This window comes from Cetorhinus maximus, chromosome 15, assembly GCF_964194155.1.
Source record: "Cetorhinus maximus chromosome 15, sCetMax3.hap1.1, whole genome shotgun sequence".
Classification (NCBI taxonomy): domain Eukaryota; kingdom Metazoa; phylum Chordata; class Chondrichthyes; order Lamniformes; family Cetorhinidae; genus Cetorhinus; species Cetorhinus maximus.
The window spans coordinates 63,100,618-63,114,434 of record NC_135893.1 but is presented as its reverse complement, the minus strand read 5'-3'; the positions used below and the strand labels follow the sequence as shown (position 1 = coordinate 63,114,434).

The 13,817-nt window shown below is 43.0% G+C and overlaps 1 protein-coding gene across 3 annotated transcripts in view; it reads right to left on the bottom strand.

Annotated features, from left to right (window-relative positions):
- The window catches only part of ints1 (integrator complex subunit 1), a 104,965-nt gene extending 91,459 nt beyond the window's left edge, over positions 1-13,506 (bottom strand). For 2 of the 3 annotated variants that reach the window (XM_078558560.1, XM_078558562.1), the window contains exons 1-8: positions 13,420-13,506; positions 12,421-12,537; positions 11,398-11,679; positions 7,586-7,782; positions 6,458-6,595; positions 1,970-2,129; positions 1,533-1,641; positions 31-217 (exon numbers count right to left, since the gene is read on the bottom strand). In XM_078558560.1, coding sequence (XP_078414686.1) covers positions 31-217; positions 1,533-1,641; positions 1,970-2,129; positions 6,458-6,595; positions 7,586-7,782; positions 11,398-11,679; positions 12,421-12,475 — 1,128 coding nt within the window. In that variant the 5' untranslated portion in view covers positions 12,476-12,537; positions 13,420-13,506. Of the gene's footprint in view, positions 1-30; positions 218-1,532; positions 1,642-1,969; positions 2,130-6,457; positions 6,596-7,585; positions 7,783-11,397; positions 11,680-12,420; positions 12,538-13,047 lie in introns of all 3 variants that reach the window. The other variant, XM_078558561.1, reaches the window with a different exon arrangement.
- Between the last annotated feature and the right edge of the window lie 311 nt (positions 13,507-13,817).

Below are 13,817 nucleotides of genomic sequence, written 5' to 3'. Positions count from 1 at the left end.
TTGATACCGTTTCACCCAATGACCTCCCACCTTTGGGTTCTGTAGCCACATCTCCAGTCTTTGAACAGTCATCAAACGGATTTCTTTATAGCCACAGGTAGTGGTGAGTAGACGCAGTAGGTTCCGTGAGACATTATCCATGGGCTGGCGGCGGTTGAGCTGATCGCGAAGCATGTCAATAACATAATCTTCCACACTCTCAGCCAGGTCCTCGTACCTGCAGAGAAAGAATCAGACAAAACAGAAGGGAACCCATTTCAGTATGAAACTCGGTTTTACTGGAGAGAGAGTGAGAGAGATGAGGGGTGGGTTGCAGTAACTTTGAGAAGAGAGCCAACTGTATGGGCCCCTGTTTCACACAAGCGAAAGCCAAGCACTAACACAATCCCTCTATGCTTTGCAAAAGCTTTTACCACAAAAAGGACTGCAAGACTCCAGGCTTGTAGTTATCAGGGAAAAAAAAACATAATGGCAGAACACATTCTCCCAAAATGCCAGTTAAAAATGCCAGATATTTGACTTATTCCATCACCATGCAGCAGTAGCAACTAATTAGAAGCAGGCAGAGTCAGAGTATGATTCCCGAAAGCAACTGCAAAAATAAAAATCTCAAGAGTCCAATGAAATAAAACTAGAATCTAATCTGTAATGATTATGAAAATGCATTTTGAGTGTATATAAAAAAAAATACACACAGCTGAATAATTAATTCTCCAAAACCAGGCCCTCATAGCATCCTCCAGATTTCTGAAAACTGGAGATTATAGACAGTCTATAAACGTCAGGCCACTTTTATTTCTTGACTCTTAGACTTGGTTTACATTTTCACACCCAAGAAGTTCATATGGCAACCTAGGTCCCAATCGGGGACTCTTGTCCTTTTTATGTGTAGTGCATGTAGCAAAATAACCTTTATAGAATAATTTCATCAGTTAAATTTGCCCCTCAGGTTAGGGAATAACAGGCCCTGCTGCTCAAAATGTATTTCTGTCACTAGACCTAACACTGGGTTTCAGCAATTCACTAGGCTCTTTGATACCAAACTACAATGCATTTCAGAATCTCAGGCTTCAGGCTCTACACCAGCATGGTCCTCTTTGTTAATCACAAGAAGTGTTCGTCGTGGAAGAATGAGTCCAAAGCTAGTCTTTTACCTCAAGCAGGTTTATTGTCAAGGCAGCTCTGCAGTGTAGCAGACTCTCCCAGTCCCTTCCACACTGGAGTGTTACATTTTTTATTCATTCATGGGATGTGGGTGGCGCTGGTAAATCCAGCATTTATTGCCCATCCCTGGTTGCTCGAGAAAGTGGACTGGAGTGTTACAGCTGCACCCGTTTATAAGTGAACCAATACACATCAACTGTTTTAACAATGCAGTTGTTTTAACAGTGTAATTGCTATACAATGTAATTGCCGGTCAACAAGAAGAATGTTATTGGGCCATGACATTGTAATTACTGATACATTGATACTGTTCCCCTGCTGCCTGTACCTTTCCATGCCCACCAAAAGAATAACACAAACGCTCTTACCTGGGCATTACCTGGCCTGACTCTACATCTGGACTCAGTTTCTCTTCTGCAATAAGCAGCTCGGTCTGATTATCATCGTCATCTGGTGTGGAAGGGTGTGGGCTCCCACCTGCAGAGTAGTGTAAGAAGAGTGGTTGCCACAATACACTGCACAGCTTACAGATAATAAATATAAAACAAACAGTCATTAATAAATCCAATCAGCAATTCAGGAGAAAATTCTTTACCCAGAGAGTAGTTAGCATATGGAACTTGTTATCAAGTAGTTGAGGTGAATAACTTGGATACATTTCAAGGGAAGCTAGGTGAGCACATAAACTGTCAGATTCTGATGGACCTGCTGCATATTTCCAAATTTTATTTGATTACCGGATTTTCCTTTCTACCCCATGGCATTTAAGATCTCAGTTTCATGTCCCCAGCCTTGCAGTTCTCACCTGCACTAAGGTCACCGCCAATCTTGCCCCCCTCTGCGTGCAGCAACATGCTTTTTGGGGGCATCTTCGTGCCAAAAGCTGTCTGAATGTTCTCAACAAATGTTTTACACTGGGGACTGTCCACCCAGATACGTTCCCCAAGTGAGTCCTCAATGTAAACCTGCAAAAAAAAAAGATGCGGAAAATGTTGAACCGCTGCTTCCAAAAACTTAGCCAGCAAGAGAAAATAAACATTTGCAGTGAAGAACTGGTACAGTAGCACAGTGGTTATAACACTGGACTAGTAATCCAGAGACCTGAACTAATGATCTGGAGACATCAGTTCAAATCCCAGAAGCTGGGAAATTTAAATGCTGTTAATTAAATAATTTTGGGATAAAAGGTTAGCCTCAGTAATGGTGACCTTGAAACTACTGGATTGTCAGAAAAATCCACTTGGTTCACTAATGTCCTTCACAGGACGAAATCTGCCATCCTCACCGGTCTGATCATAGTAATGCAGCTGACCCTCAACTGTCCCCTCAAACAACCTAGCAAACCACTCAGTTGTATCAATTATCTATGCAAAATTATATTAAGAATAAAACTGGGCAGACTACTCGACATCAACCTAGGCACCCAACATGGCAAAGGCACATCCTGCCCAGTTAACCCCACAGTCCTCTCCACTAAAATACAGTTTTTGTTAAAATTGAAATAGCTTTCCCGCAGACTAGTCAAGCAACAGACATGCGTAGTCATACTTACCAAATCATACCTTTCAGCCAACATCCTAGGCTCCTCCATCATCATTCCTGGGTGTGTTCACCAGCAGGACGGACCCACCAGTTGTGACAGCACAGTGGTATCCAGTCAGGAGGGTGTGGCCCTGGGACTCCAGACCCCATGAAGCCTCATGGGCAAAGGAACTCCAGCTGATAACCACCTACCACCCTCCCTCAGGTGATGAATCAGTACTCCTCCATGCTGAGCACCACGTGGAAGAAGAACTGAGGGTAGCCAAGGCACAAAATACTCTGGACGGGGACTTTGATGTCCATCACCAAGCTTGGCATAGTAACACCAATAGTGTGACTGACCTGTTTGAGTCCTGAAGGTCATAGAAGGTCAAACTGCCTGCAGCAAATGGTGCGAATCCAACACAAGGGAAAAACCTACTTAACTTCATTCTCACTAATCTATCGATGACAGTACTGGTAGGTGTGACCATCACAGTCTTTGTGGAGACATAGTCCCATCTTCAAAATGAGGATATCCACCATTGTGTTGTGTAGCATTAACACCGTGTTAAACGGGATAGATTCAGAATGACCTAGCAACTCAAAACTTGGAACACAGGGTCACAGGAACAGTAATAGTTCATTTAGAATAGGGCTGTGATTCAATGAGATCATGGCTGATCTGCAACCTAATTCCCTATACCCGATTTTGCCCCATACCCCTTAATACCTTTGGTTAACAAAACTTTTCCCAACCTCAGTTTGAAATTTAGCACTTGATCCAGAGTTCCAAACTTCTACCATCCTGTGTGTGAAGAATAGTTTCCTAATTACACTCCTTAACAACCTGGCTCAAATTTTTGGACTATGCACCTAGCCCTAGACTCCCCAACCAGCAGATATAGTTTCTCTCTATATATCCTCATGAGTTAAATCTTGAAGTCCAGGTATCATTTTAGTAAATCTATGCTGTACTCCATCCAATGTATTCTTTCTGAGGTGTGATGCCCAAAACTGCTCACAGTACTCTAGGTGTAGTCCAACCAGGACTTTGTATAGCTGAAGCATCACCCTTATATTCCAGCCCTCTAGATAGATAGGCCAGCATTCCATTAACTTTTTTCATTATTTTCTGCCTGTTCGTGTTATTTTAATGATCTAGGCATCCCAAGTGTCTTCGGACTGCCACTGTTTCTAGCTTTTCACCATTTGAGAAACTACCCTGTTTTATCTTTTCTGGATCCAAAGTGGAGTTTTACCCATTCACTTAATAAACCTATATTTCATTATAACATCAAGCTTACACTGCCACCTATCTTTGAGTAAACAGGATATTTGCATGTGAGTTTCTATCTCATCATTTAAGTCGTTAATATATACAGTGAATGATTGAGGGCCCAACACAGATCCTTACGAGGCACCACTAGTCACATTCTGCCAATTAGAATACCCATCCATGAGCTGTTGTGGGCCAACAACAGCAGCAGAACTGTACTCTACTGCAATCTGTAACCTCCAAGCCAGGCATAACCCTCACTCTACCATTACCATCACCATCAAACCAGGGAACCACCCGTGCTTCAGTGAGGAGTGTAGAAGAACATACCAGGAGCAACACCAGATGTTCCTAAAAATTAGATGCTAACTTTGTAAAGCGACAAAATAGAACTCCATGCATGCTATAGACAGAGCTAAGCAATCCCACAACCAACGGATCACAACAAAGTTCTGCAGTCCGGTCACATCCAGTCATGAATGCTGGTAAACAATTAAGCAACTAACCGGAGGAGGCCCCAGGAACAGCACCATTCTCAATGACAGGGGAGCATACAAGTCCAAAAGGCAAAGCTGAAACATTTGCAATCATCTTCAGCCAGGAGTGCTGAGTGGATGATCTATCTTGGCCTCCTCTTGAGATCCCCGGCATCACAGATGCCAGTCTTCAGCCAATTTGATTGACTTCACATGATATCAAGAAACAGATGAATGCACTGGATACAGCAAATGCCCCAACAATACTCCAGCTGTAGGGCTAAAGATATTACAGAAATAACTATGCCACAGAACTAGCCGTGTCCCTAATCAAGCTGTTCCAGTACAGCTACAACACTGGCATCTACCCGACAAAGTAGAAAATTTCCCAGGTATGTCCTGTCCACAAAAAGCAGCACATATCCAATCCGACCAATTGCCACCCCATCAGTCTACTCTCAATCATGATGGAAGTTGTCATTGACAGTGCTATCAACCAAAACTTACTCACCAATAACCTGCTCAAATAGTCGTTTGGTAGTACAGAACTTGAGTATTGCTGAAAAAAGACATTTTATCGAAGCTTTTTGTCTTGCACTCATCAGGATAATCACAAGGACAATACCAATGTCAGGGGGAGGAACAACTTTACACTGTTTGAGAAGAGAGTGCTGACTTGTTAGTCCAAACATGGACAAAAGAGCTAAAGTATAGGAGGTGAGGCAAGAGTGACTGCCCTTAACATCAATGCACCATTTGACTGAGTGTGGCATCAAGGATCCTGAGCAAAAATTGGTCAATGGGAATCAGGGGAAAACGGGTCAGGGGCTGGACATTCTGTGCAAGCAATCAACGTCCTGGCTTGCCAAAACCTTTCCACCATCTGCAAGGCACAAGTCAGAAGTGTGATAGAATAGGCTGAATGAGTATAACTCCAACAATACTCAAGTTCAAAGCAGCCTATTTGATTGGTACTCCATCCACCACTTTAAACATTCGCTCCCTCCACCACCGCTGCACGGTGGCAGCAGTGTGTACCATCTACAATATGCACCGCAAAAACTAGGCAAGTTTTCTTCAATAGCACCTCCAAAACTTGCAAACTCTTCTACCTAGAACAAGGGCAGCAGACACATAGGAACACCAGAATCTGCAAGTTCCTCACCACCGTTCCCTCCCCCCACCTCACCCCCCCACAAGGGCCTTCTGTCACTTGTTCATGTTGTTCTTTCCAGAATACTTACCCTGGTCCTGCTATTATCACATTCTGCTTTCTTACCTTAATGCCACAATCAGCACCTCCTTTAGCCCTTACCACTATCATTAACACCCCCTTTGTCCTTCTGTTCATGACATCTTTGTCAATCTCTCCTTTGCCCCCACCTATTGCTGACCTTCTACCCAGCTTCACCTGTTTCACCCCCCTTAAACAGTGTAAATTTCATCACATTTTTATTTCTCTTTTGCTCTCAAGAGCAGGAAAGTGGAGTTGATCTTATTGAATGGTGGAGCAGGCTTGAGAAGCCAAGTGGCCTACTCCTGCTCCTTGTGCTCCCCCTGGTGGCAGAAGTTCCAACTGCCAAGAGCTGCCAGCTAATCAGAAGCCTCCTCATTGCCAACAATGCCATTGGGAGCTGTGGCAGCTGCTGGCAATGCCCAGGATCACTGAGAGACCCCAGGCCAAATGTGTGTGAGGGCAGTATGGGGATCACAGGATGGTGGGGGGAGACAGGGCGCAAGTGATTGGAGGCAACAGCATGGAATTGGTTTTCAATGCACCACCCCCCCCTCCTCCCATTGCTGGGTCCCTTGGTCAGTCACGATTAAGTGGACAAAGCCACTGTTGTAATGGACTGGATTAAATTCCTCACCAAACCTCAAATTGTTTAAGAAGAACCAAAGAGGGAGAAAATAAATAATAAAAGGAACAGACTCCACCACTATTGAGACTCAGCAGTGTACTGAGGAGACAATCCTATGCCACAGTCAATGTAAAATTTACGCTCCTTAGTTGTACCTTGACAAAGATTTCGGGCCAGTTTTCATCTTCCTCGTAGGCTGCCATGAGGAGATTACAAGCAAGCACAGACACCAAGCTGTTCCCTTTGGCTTTGAAATTAATGGAGGCATCACGTCGAAGCAGACTGCACAAGGCCTAGTGGAAACAGGGACATTAAAAAGACATGTCAGTAAGGCTGCATAATGCTCCTTTTCCTTCCAATTTTCTTTCCATTCCTTTCCTGAAGAAGGGATGTGCTTGAGTACCTAATAAAGTAGCATGGAATTTACAGGGACCATACAGATCTTTCAGTCCAACTGGTCCATGCAGCTGTTTATGCTCCTCAAAAGCCTCCTCTTCCCTCTCTTTCTTCATTATATCTAGCTGCCAAATAGCCTTCTATTCCTTTTCCTCTCATGAAGTTAACTATTTTCCATAAAAAGCATCCACACGAGTATTAAAACCAGTCCATGATGACTGTGGCTAAATGCAGCACCCAGTATATGTCATACAGATCAGGAAGATGCTAGATATGATTCATCATCTGCTCTTAGCCAGGACTGCAGTGTGGGTATTTCCATGAAAGGGGCGTTATGAGCAGTAAATTGAAATGTTCCTTTTTATAAAAAAGGACTAAATAATTTCAGTTATGATCAACTATTTCACCTCAACTAGAACAGCAGAACGAGAGGACATGGCCTGCATTTGTAAAGGGTTAAATTCAAAACTAATCTGCAGAAACGATATTTCAGTAAGCGAGTCGTTAGCCTATGCAACAGGTTCCTTTGGGAGATGGGTTGAGCATTTGGTATGAATTCAAAAGCAAATTAGTTACTTATTTTAAGAAATAATATTTTTGGGATACAGTATTGGAGTAATTTGAAACATGACGAGTGAAATGTGTCACATGCTTGGGAGGAACAGGTGACTTTGGCCCTATGATTCCCAAAGTTCTCCACCATTGGGGTTTTCCTCATCTCTTATCTGAATTGATAGAGATCGATTGCTATGACTAGCTAACAAATCAATTATCATTGTATCATTCAGCTAGCAGGATGGTTGACGGCAAATTAGACAGAGTTGGTCTTATTTTGCTCAGCAGTTCCTAGCTCTACTCCAACATAATCCATACCCACCAATGCTTACCTCAATGACACCCTCTGTTGCAAAGATGTTAGGTTTGATTTTGGCCAAGTACATCAGGCTGAGAAACAGTGTAGTGTCTGGCTTCACTCGGTTGAGCTTCATCTGTTTAACTGCTCCGCACAGCAGCCCCTCGATGCAGTCATCATTTCCATCCAATTCTGCAGCCTCTATTTCATCCAGTAGCGTTGCCGGGGGAACTGTAGCAAAGGTGAACCAAAATCACTCACTCTTCTGAACCAAACAGCCTTAGATAAATCTAGAATTGCACCCTGTGGTGACAGATGGGTGCCTTTCATCCCACAGTTACAAGATGTGTGGCCCAGACAGCCTCAAGGGCTCAGTCAGTCTATCCAGTAACTAAGCTATACAGCCAGGAAGCACTGAATTCTGATATATTCAGCTCGAATTATGGGACAGCACTGCAGAGTGGAAGCCAAGTTTAACACGCCTGCTGGTAGCAGCTAAAGAAGCACATAAAAAGGGATGAAATGAGAGACCTTCCTGGTTTACGGGATTCAATTACTGTACATAGTAAATCTAGTGATCCATCAGAGGAGGCTGACTCTTAAAAATCAATCAAAAGTTACTGCAAGGGTCAACATTCCAGTATTTCATCAACTGCATCAGGGTTTTCAAATTCCTACATTACAATAGTGACTACACTTTAAAAGCACTTCATTGACTGTAAAGCGCTTTGAGATGTCCAATGGACATGAAAAGCACTTTATAAATGGAAATCTTTCTTTCACTTGTCAAAGGAAAAACTTTCAGTATTACAGAGGAAGAGCAGAAATGTGGATATAACTGACAGCTCTTTCAGAGGGTCAGCACAGGCACAATGGGTTAAGTGGTCACCTTCTGTGCTGTAAGACTCAATGATTCATAAAAGCTTCTCGGATCAACTACCTTTACAAACCAGTGGAGCATCTGACAGTATTATGGCCTACTGCTGAATCATGAACTATTGTTCAAATTCAATGATTAATATCCTTTATGGTGAATGTTGCCGTATATCATGGGTACCCAACATAATATATGCATTGGGCAAAAATTAAACAAAACTTGTCCCACAACAGACTTCACCTTATACATTATAAAACTGTATGGATAAATGGCACATAACACGTCTCAAGTTTAGATAGTAAATCACTTCAATGTCACGGCAGAATTATTCATCACCTGAATGCATCAGTACATTGCAATGAAAAGTTACAATGAAAAGTGTTTGTGATTGCAACGTAAATTGTGTTTCTTTTATTTTATTAAAAAAGCAGCCTTGCTGAAAACCAAAATCCACGGCTTGGGAGACAATCAAGATTCAAAACAGCATTAATGGAATGGGTCCAGCACAGGAGGAGGCCATTCAGCCTGTTGTGTTCATGCCGGTTCTCAACAAGAGCAATTTAATTAACGCAGTTCCATCCCCAGCACTTGCCCTGTAGTCCTGAAATTTATTTTTCCCTTTAGTTGCTTATCCAATTCGCTTTTGAGAGTCACAATTGAAACTGCCTCCACCTCCTTTTCAGGCAGTGCATTTCCAGGTCCTAAACATCCATTGCGTAAAATTGTTCTTCCTTATGTTGCCTTTCGGTTTTTTGACAACCGCTTTAAACCTGTGTTCTCTGATTCTCAACCCTTCTGCCAATGGAAACAGTTTCTCTTTCCATTTACTCTGTTTAGGCCCCTCATGATTTTGAACACCTCTATCAAATCTCCTCTCAACCTTCTCTTCTCTAAGGAGAACAACCACAGCTTCTCCAATCTATCCATGTAACTGAAGTCCCTCATCCCTGGAACTATTCTCATAAATCTTTTCTGCACCATCCCAAAACCTTCATAATCTTCCTAAATGAATACCCAAAATTGGACACAATACTGCAGTTGAGGTCAAACCAGTGTTTTATAAAGGTTCATCATAACTTCCTTGCTTTAGTATCTATGCCTCTATTTATCAAATCAGAATCCAGTATTCCCTTTTAGCCACTTGATCAACCTGCCCTGCCATCTTCACTGATTTCTGCACATATACCCCCAAGTCTCTCTGCGCCTGCACTCCCTTTAGAATTGTATCCTTTATTCTATAGTGTCTTTCCTCATTCTTCCGACCAAAATCCATTACTTCACACTTCTCTGAATTAAATTTCATCTGCCACATGTCCACACATCCCACCAGCCTGTCTATATCCTCTTGAAGTCTATCGCTATTGTCCTCACAGTTCACAATACTTCCAAATTTTAGGCCATCTGCAAATTCCATTTCAAAAACAACCATTCACCACCACCCTCTGTCATCCATCAGTAACCAACTTTGTATCCTTTTATTCCATGAACTTCAAATTTGCTGACAAGCCTATTATGTGACACTTTATCAAACATCTTTTGGAAATCTATATACAACATGAACAACATTACCTAACTTGATCAAGTTTTTTGATGAGGGTAAACATATTTGCCTTTAATAAATGTGTGTTGGCTTTCCTTAATTAATCCACACTTGCCCAAGGCTATTAATTTTGCCCTGGATTATTGTTTCTAAAAGCATTTGCACCACCGAGGTTAAACTGACTGGCCTGCAGCTGCTGGGCTTATCCTTACATCCTTTTTTGAACAAGGTGTAACATTTGCAATTCTCCAGTCCCCATGTCTAAGAACCATGAGCAGATTGTGGCCAATACTTGCACAATTTTCACCTTTACTTCCTTCAGCATCTTTGGATACATCTCATCTGCTCCTGAAGGCAAATCAACATCAACCTTTCTGTACCTCTGTTTTATCATTTTTAAGCCCATCTGGTTTCTCAACCACCACCTCTTTCACTATGACTTTGGTAGCATCCTCTTCTTTGGTAAAGATAGATATAAAGTACTAACTTAGTACCTCAGCCATATCCTCTGCCTCCATGCAAATATCCTTTTCTGGACCCTAGTCAGCCACACTGCTCCTCTTACTATTTATATGCCTCCAGAAGATTTTTGGATTCACTTTGTTAGCTGTCAGTCTCTTTTCATACTCGTTCTGTACCTCATGTCCTTTTTCACTTCCCCTCTGAACTTTCTATATTCAGCCTGGTCCTTACTTGCATTATTAACATGAGATCTGTTATACATATCCTTTTTCTGCTTCATCTTACTCTCTACTTCCTATGTCATCCAGGGAACTCTGGCTTTGGTTGCCCTACCTTCCCCCCTCATGGGAACGTATCTCGAATTTAACCAATCACCTCCTCCTTAAAGGTGAAAATACCACCTTAAACCAAGCAGTGATTATTTTGTCAAGTTTGTGTTTCAAAACCTAAAAGATTGTATGAGGAAGTTAAGGAATTCTACTGTTTGCTGCCCTGGAGGAGATATTAAAATGAGGCCCTGTCTGCCTTCTTAGGCACACGTAAAAGATTCCTCTGCACTATTTCAAAGAGCAGGAAAGTTCTCCTGGCGTCCGGATAATATTTATTCGTCAGTTATCATTGCTAAAACGATGAGGTCATTCTCTCATTGGTCATTGATCCATGTAGGAACTTGGGTGTCCATTTCCTATATTACAACAATGACTTCAGAAAGTGCTTTAGTTTTAGTAAAGTGCTTTGAAATATCTTGACTTTGTGAAATACATGAAGTAAATGCAAGTTCTTTCTTTATAGAAATTCTGGGAATGAAAGAATTAAAGATTTGCAAAGAGAACAATGAATCTTGATTTCAACACAGTGAAAATGTCAGGAGAAGCAGGACTGTGGAGAACTGTGCTGTACTTAGCCCCAGGTATTAGGTCGTGCAGGCAAGTGCATCGTGCAATATCCTGTAGCCTACAACACTTACCTTCAATTGGTATGACAGATGGCTCTTTAATCGAAGGCGATATGGCCCGTTTCTCTGCGACTGCAGCCTCTGCTAGGCGTCCAAGCGCACTCAACGGTGGAGTGGAAGAGATCTTCGGCCGTTTTGAGAGGCCAGAGGTCGAGGCCATGGCCGACGATCCTTCTCGCTTCCTATCGGACTGCAGCCCAGTCTGTGCTGGCTTTAGCAATGCCCCCGACGCCTTGGTGTCAGACGCTTGGCCCTTCGAACCCAGTGCTATAAAATCCCCAGGGGGTGGATGTCCTGAAGGAAATAAAACCAAAAAATGCAAGAGAAACAGAGAGATGGAGACATGTACAGAAAGAGGTTGTAGAGTGATCCTTCCATCAATATACCCCTAAAAGCAAATTCAATAGAAGTAAGCTTCATCTCTTCAAATTTAGAATTAAACTCTGGGAATAATAATGGAGCTCATATACATGAACAGCAGCTAACGTAGTTTAAAGAGGGTTTCACTAGAGGACTGGGTGAGGAGTTTTCCTGTCACATTGTCCTTTCAACTAGCCCAGAACAATGGGCTATAGGCTCTCTCAAAACTGAGATTGATCAGTTTTCATTAGGCAAGGGTATTAAGGGTTGTGGAACCAAGAAGGGTAGACGGAATTAAGGTCAGCCATGATCTAACTAAATGGCAGAACCAGCTCAAGGGATTGAGTGGCCTATTCCTGTTCCAACCCAGGGGTAGCAGTTCTAAATGAAATGAACTCAGACAGTCCCATTGCCAGGTTCTTTTGGATCCATAGCATTAATGCTGCCCTATCTCTCGCCATAGCTCATTGCGCAGTTTGGAAACTGACCCACTCAGAATCCTAGATCCAATTTTAAGGAATCCATATGGGAAACAAGAAGTGCAAACAATGGAGTGCTGGTGCACTCACTATTATCTGCTTCCAGGCAGCTCTCTAAAGAGTCCAAAGAACTGAACAATAATCTTTTGGGAAAAGAAAATAAATCGATATAATTTCTAAAAGAGGCCTCACTCACCACTGGGTTTGGCACTGCTGGGGCGCCGAATTGCCACAGCTTTTGGCCGGTTCATCCTGGCAACTATACCCTTTGCCTTTCCTTGTTGCTGTGAGTTGCGTACAATTCTCCCAGCCTGTCAACAACAAACACAAATATACAAAAATGTTAAAATGGAAACAAAAAAATCTGCTGGAAAATGTGAAATAAAATCATAAAATTTCTGCAGTCCATCTGTATCTGGAAAAGATGGTCCCCATTCAGGGTGTGGACCTTTCATCAGAATTGTAGACCCGCTATCAAAACTGATTTAAGATATTAAGGCCTTTCAATTCCTCTCAAACCAATTCATTTTGACACTGAACATTGAAGATAGTTGCATCTTCAAACATTTGTTTTAAATTGTACTTCAGAAAAAAGATCCCCCTTCACCCATGCAAGTATCTAATATGTCTGACTGGAGTACAGGTTGGTGCATTGTCAGCTGTGGCTCAGTGGCAGCATTGACACTTCTGAATCAGGTCATGGGTTCAAGTCCCATTCCAGATAACGTAACCAGGAGAGAACACCAATGCAGAACTAAGGGAGTGCTACATTGTCTTAATTTCCACCTTTCCAATGAGATGTTAAATCAAAACCCCATCTAACCTCTCACGTAGATATGAAGATTCCCACAGCCACTTAAGAACAAGGAGGTTTTCCCTAGTGTTCTGGTTCTGGCCAATATTTATGCGCCAATGCACATCACTATCCAATCAGTACCACATGGTTGCTTGTGCGATTTGCTTTGCGCAAATTGGCTGCCGAGTTTCCTACATTACAATAGTGACTGCATTTCATTGACTGTAAAGCACTTTGAGAGGTTCCAAGGATGTGAAAGACGCTATAAAAATGTCGGTCCGTCTCTTTAACCGAATTAAAGCGCAGCTGGCCTGTTGAAGCCGATTAGACGAAGGGTGACTTGTTTGCACAGTAATCTATGGGCTCCAGACCTTCCACCGTCCAGGCCTCCTGTCTACCTGCCGGTCCAGGCTGGGCTGGGCCGTTCCTCCACACTCTCCCTATGCCGCGCCGAAACCCTTCCCCAGACAACACACACAGGGAAACTTTCCCACCCGGAGCTAGTGCGCCGCGGACCGGACGTTGTGCCGCTCACACTGCCCCGCCTCCCACCACCTGCCAATCAACAAGATGCGCATTGTGATTGGTGCATTCAGGCGAGAGTGGGGGGAGTCATCGTATTGTGTGAATTTCGAGAATTAAGGCTCAGGTTGACTGAAGAGTATGAATGAACAGGGAGGTATGAGCTGGGGGTGTGGGCTGGGGGGGCTGTGAGCTAGGGGGTGTGAGCTGTGAGCTGGGGGTGTGAGCTGTGAGCTGGGGGGGCTGTGAGCTGGGGGGGCTGTGAGCTAGGGGGT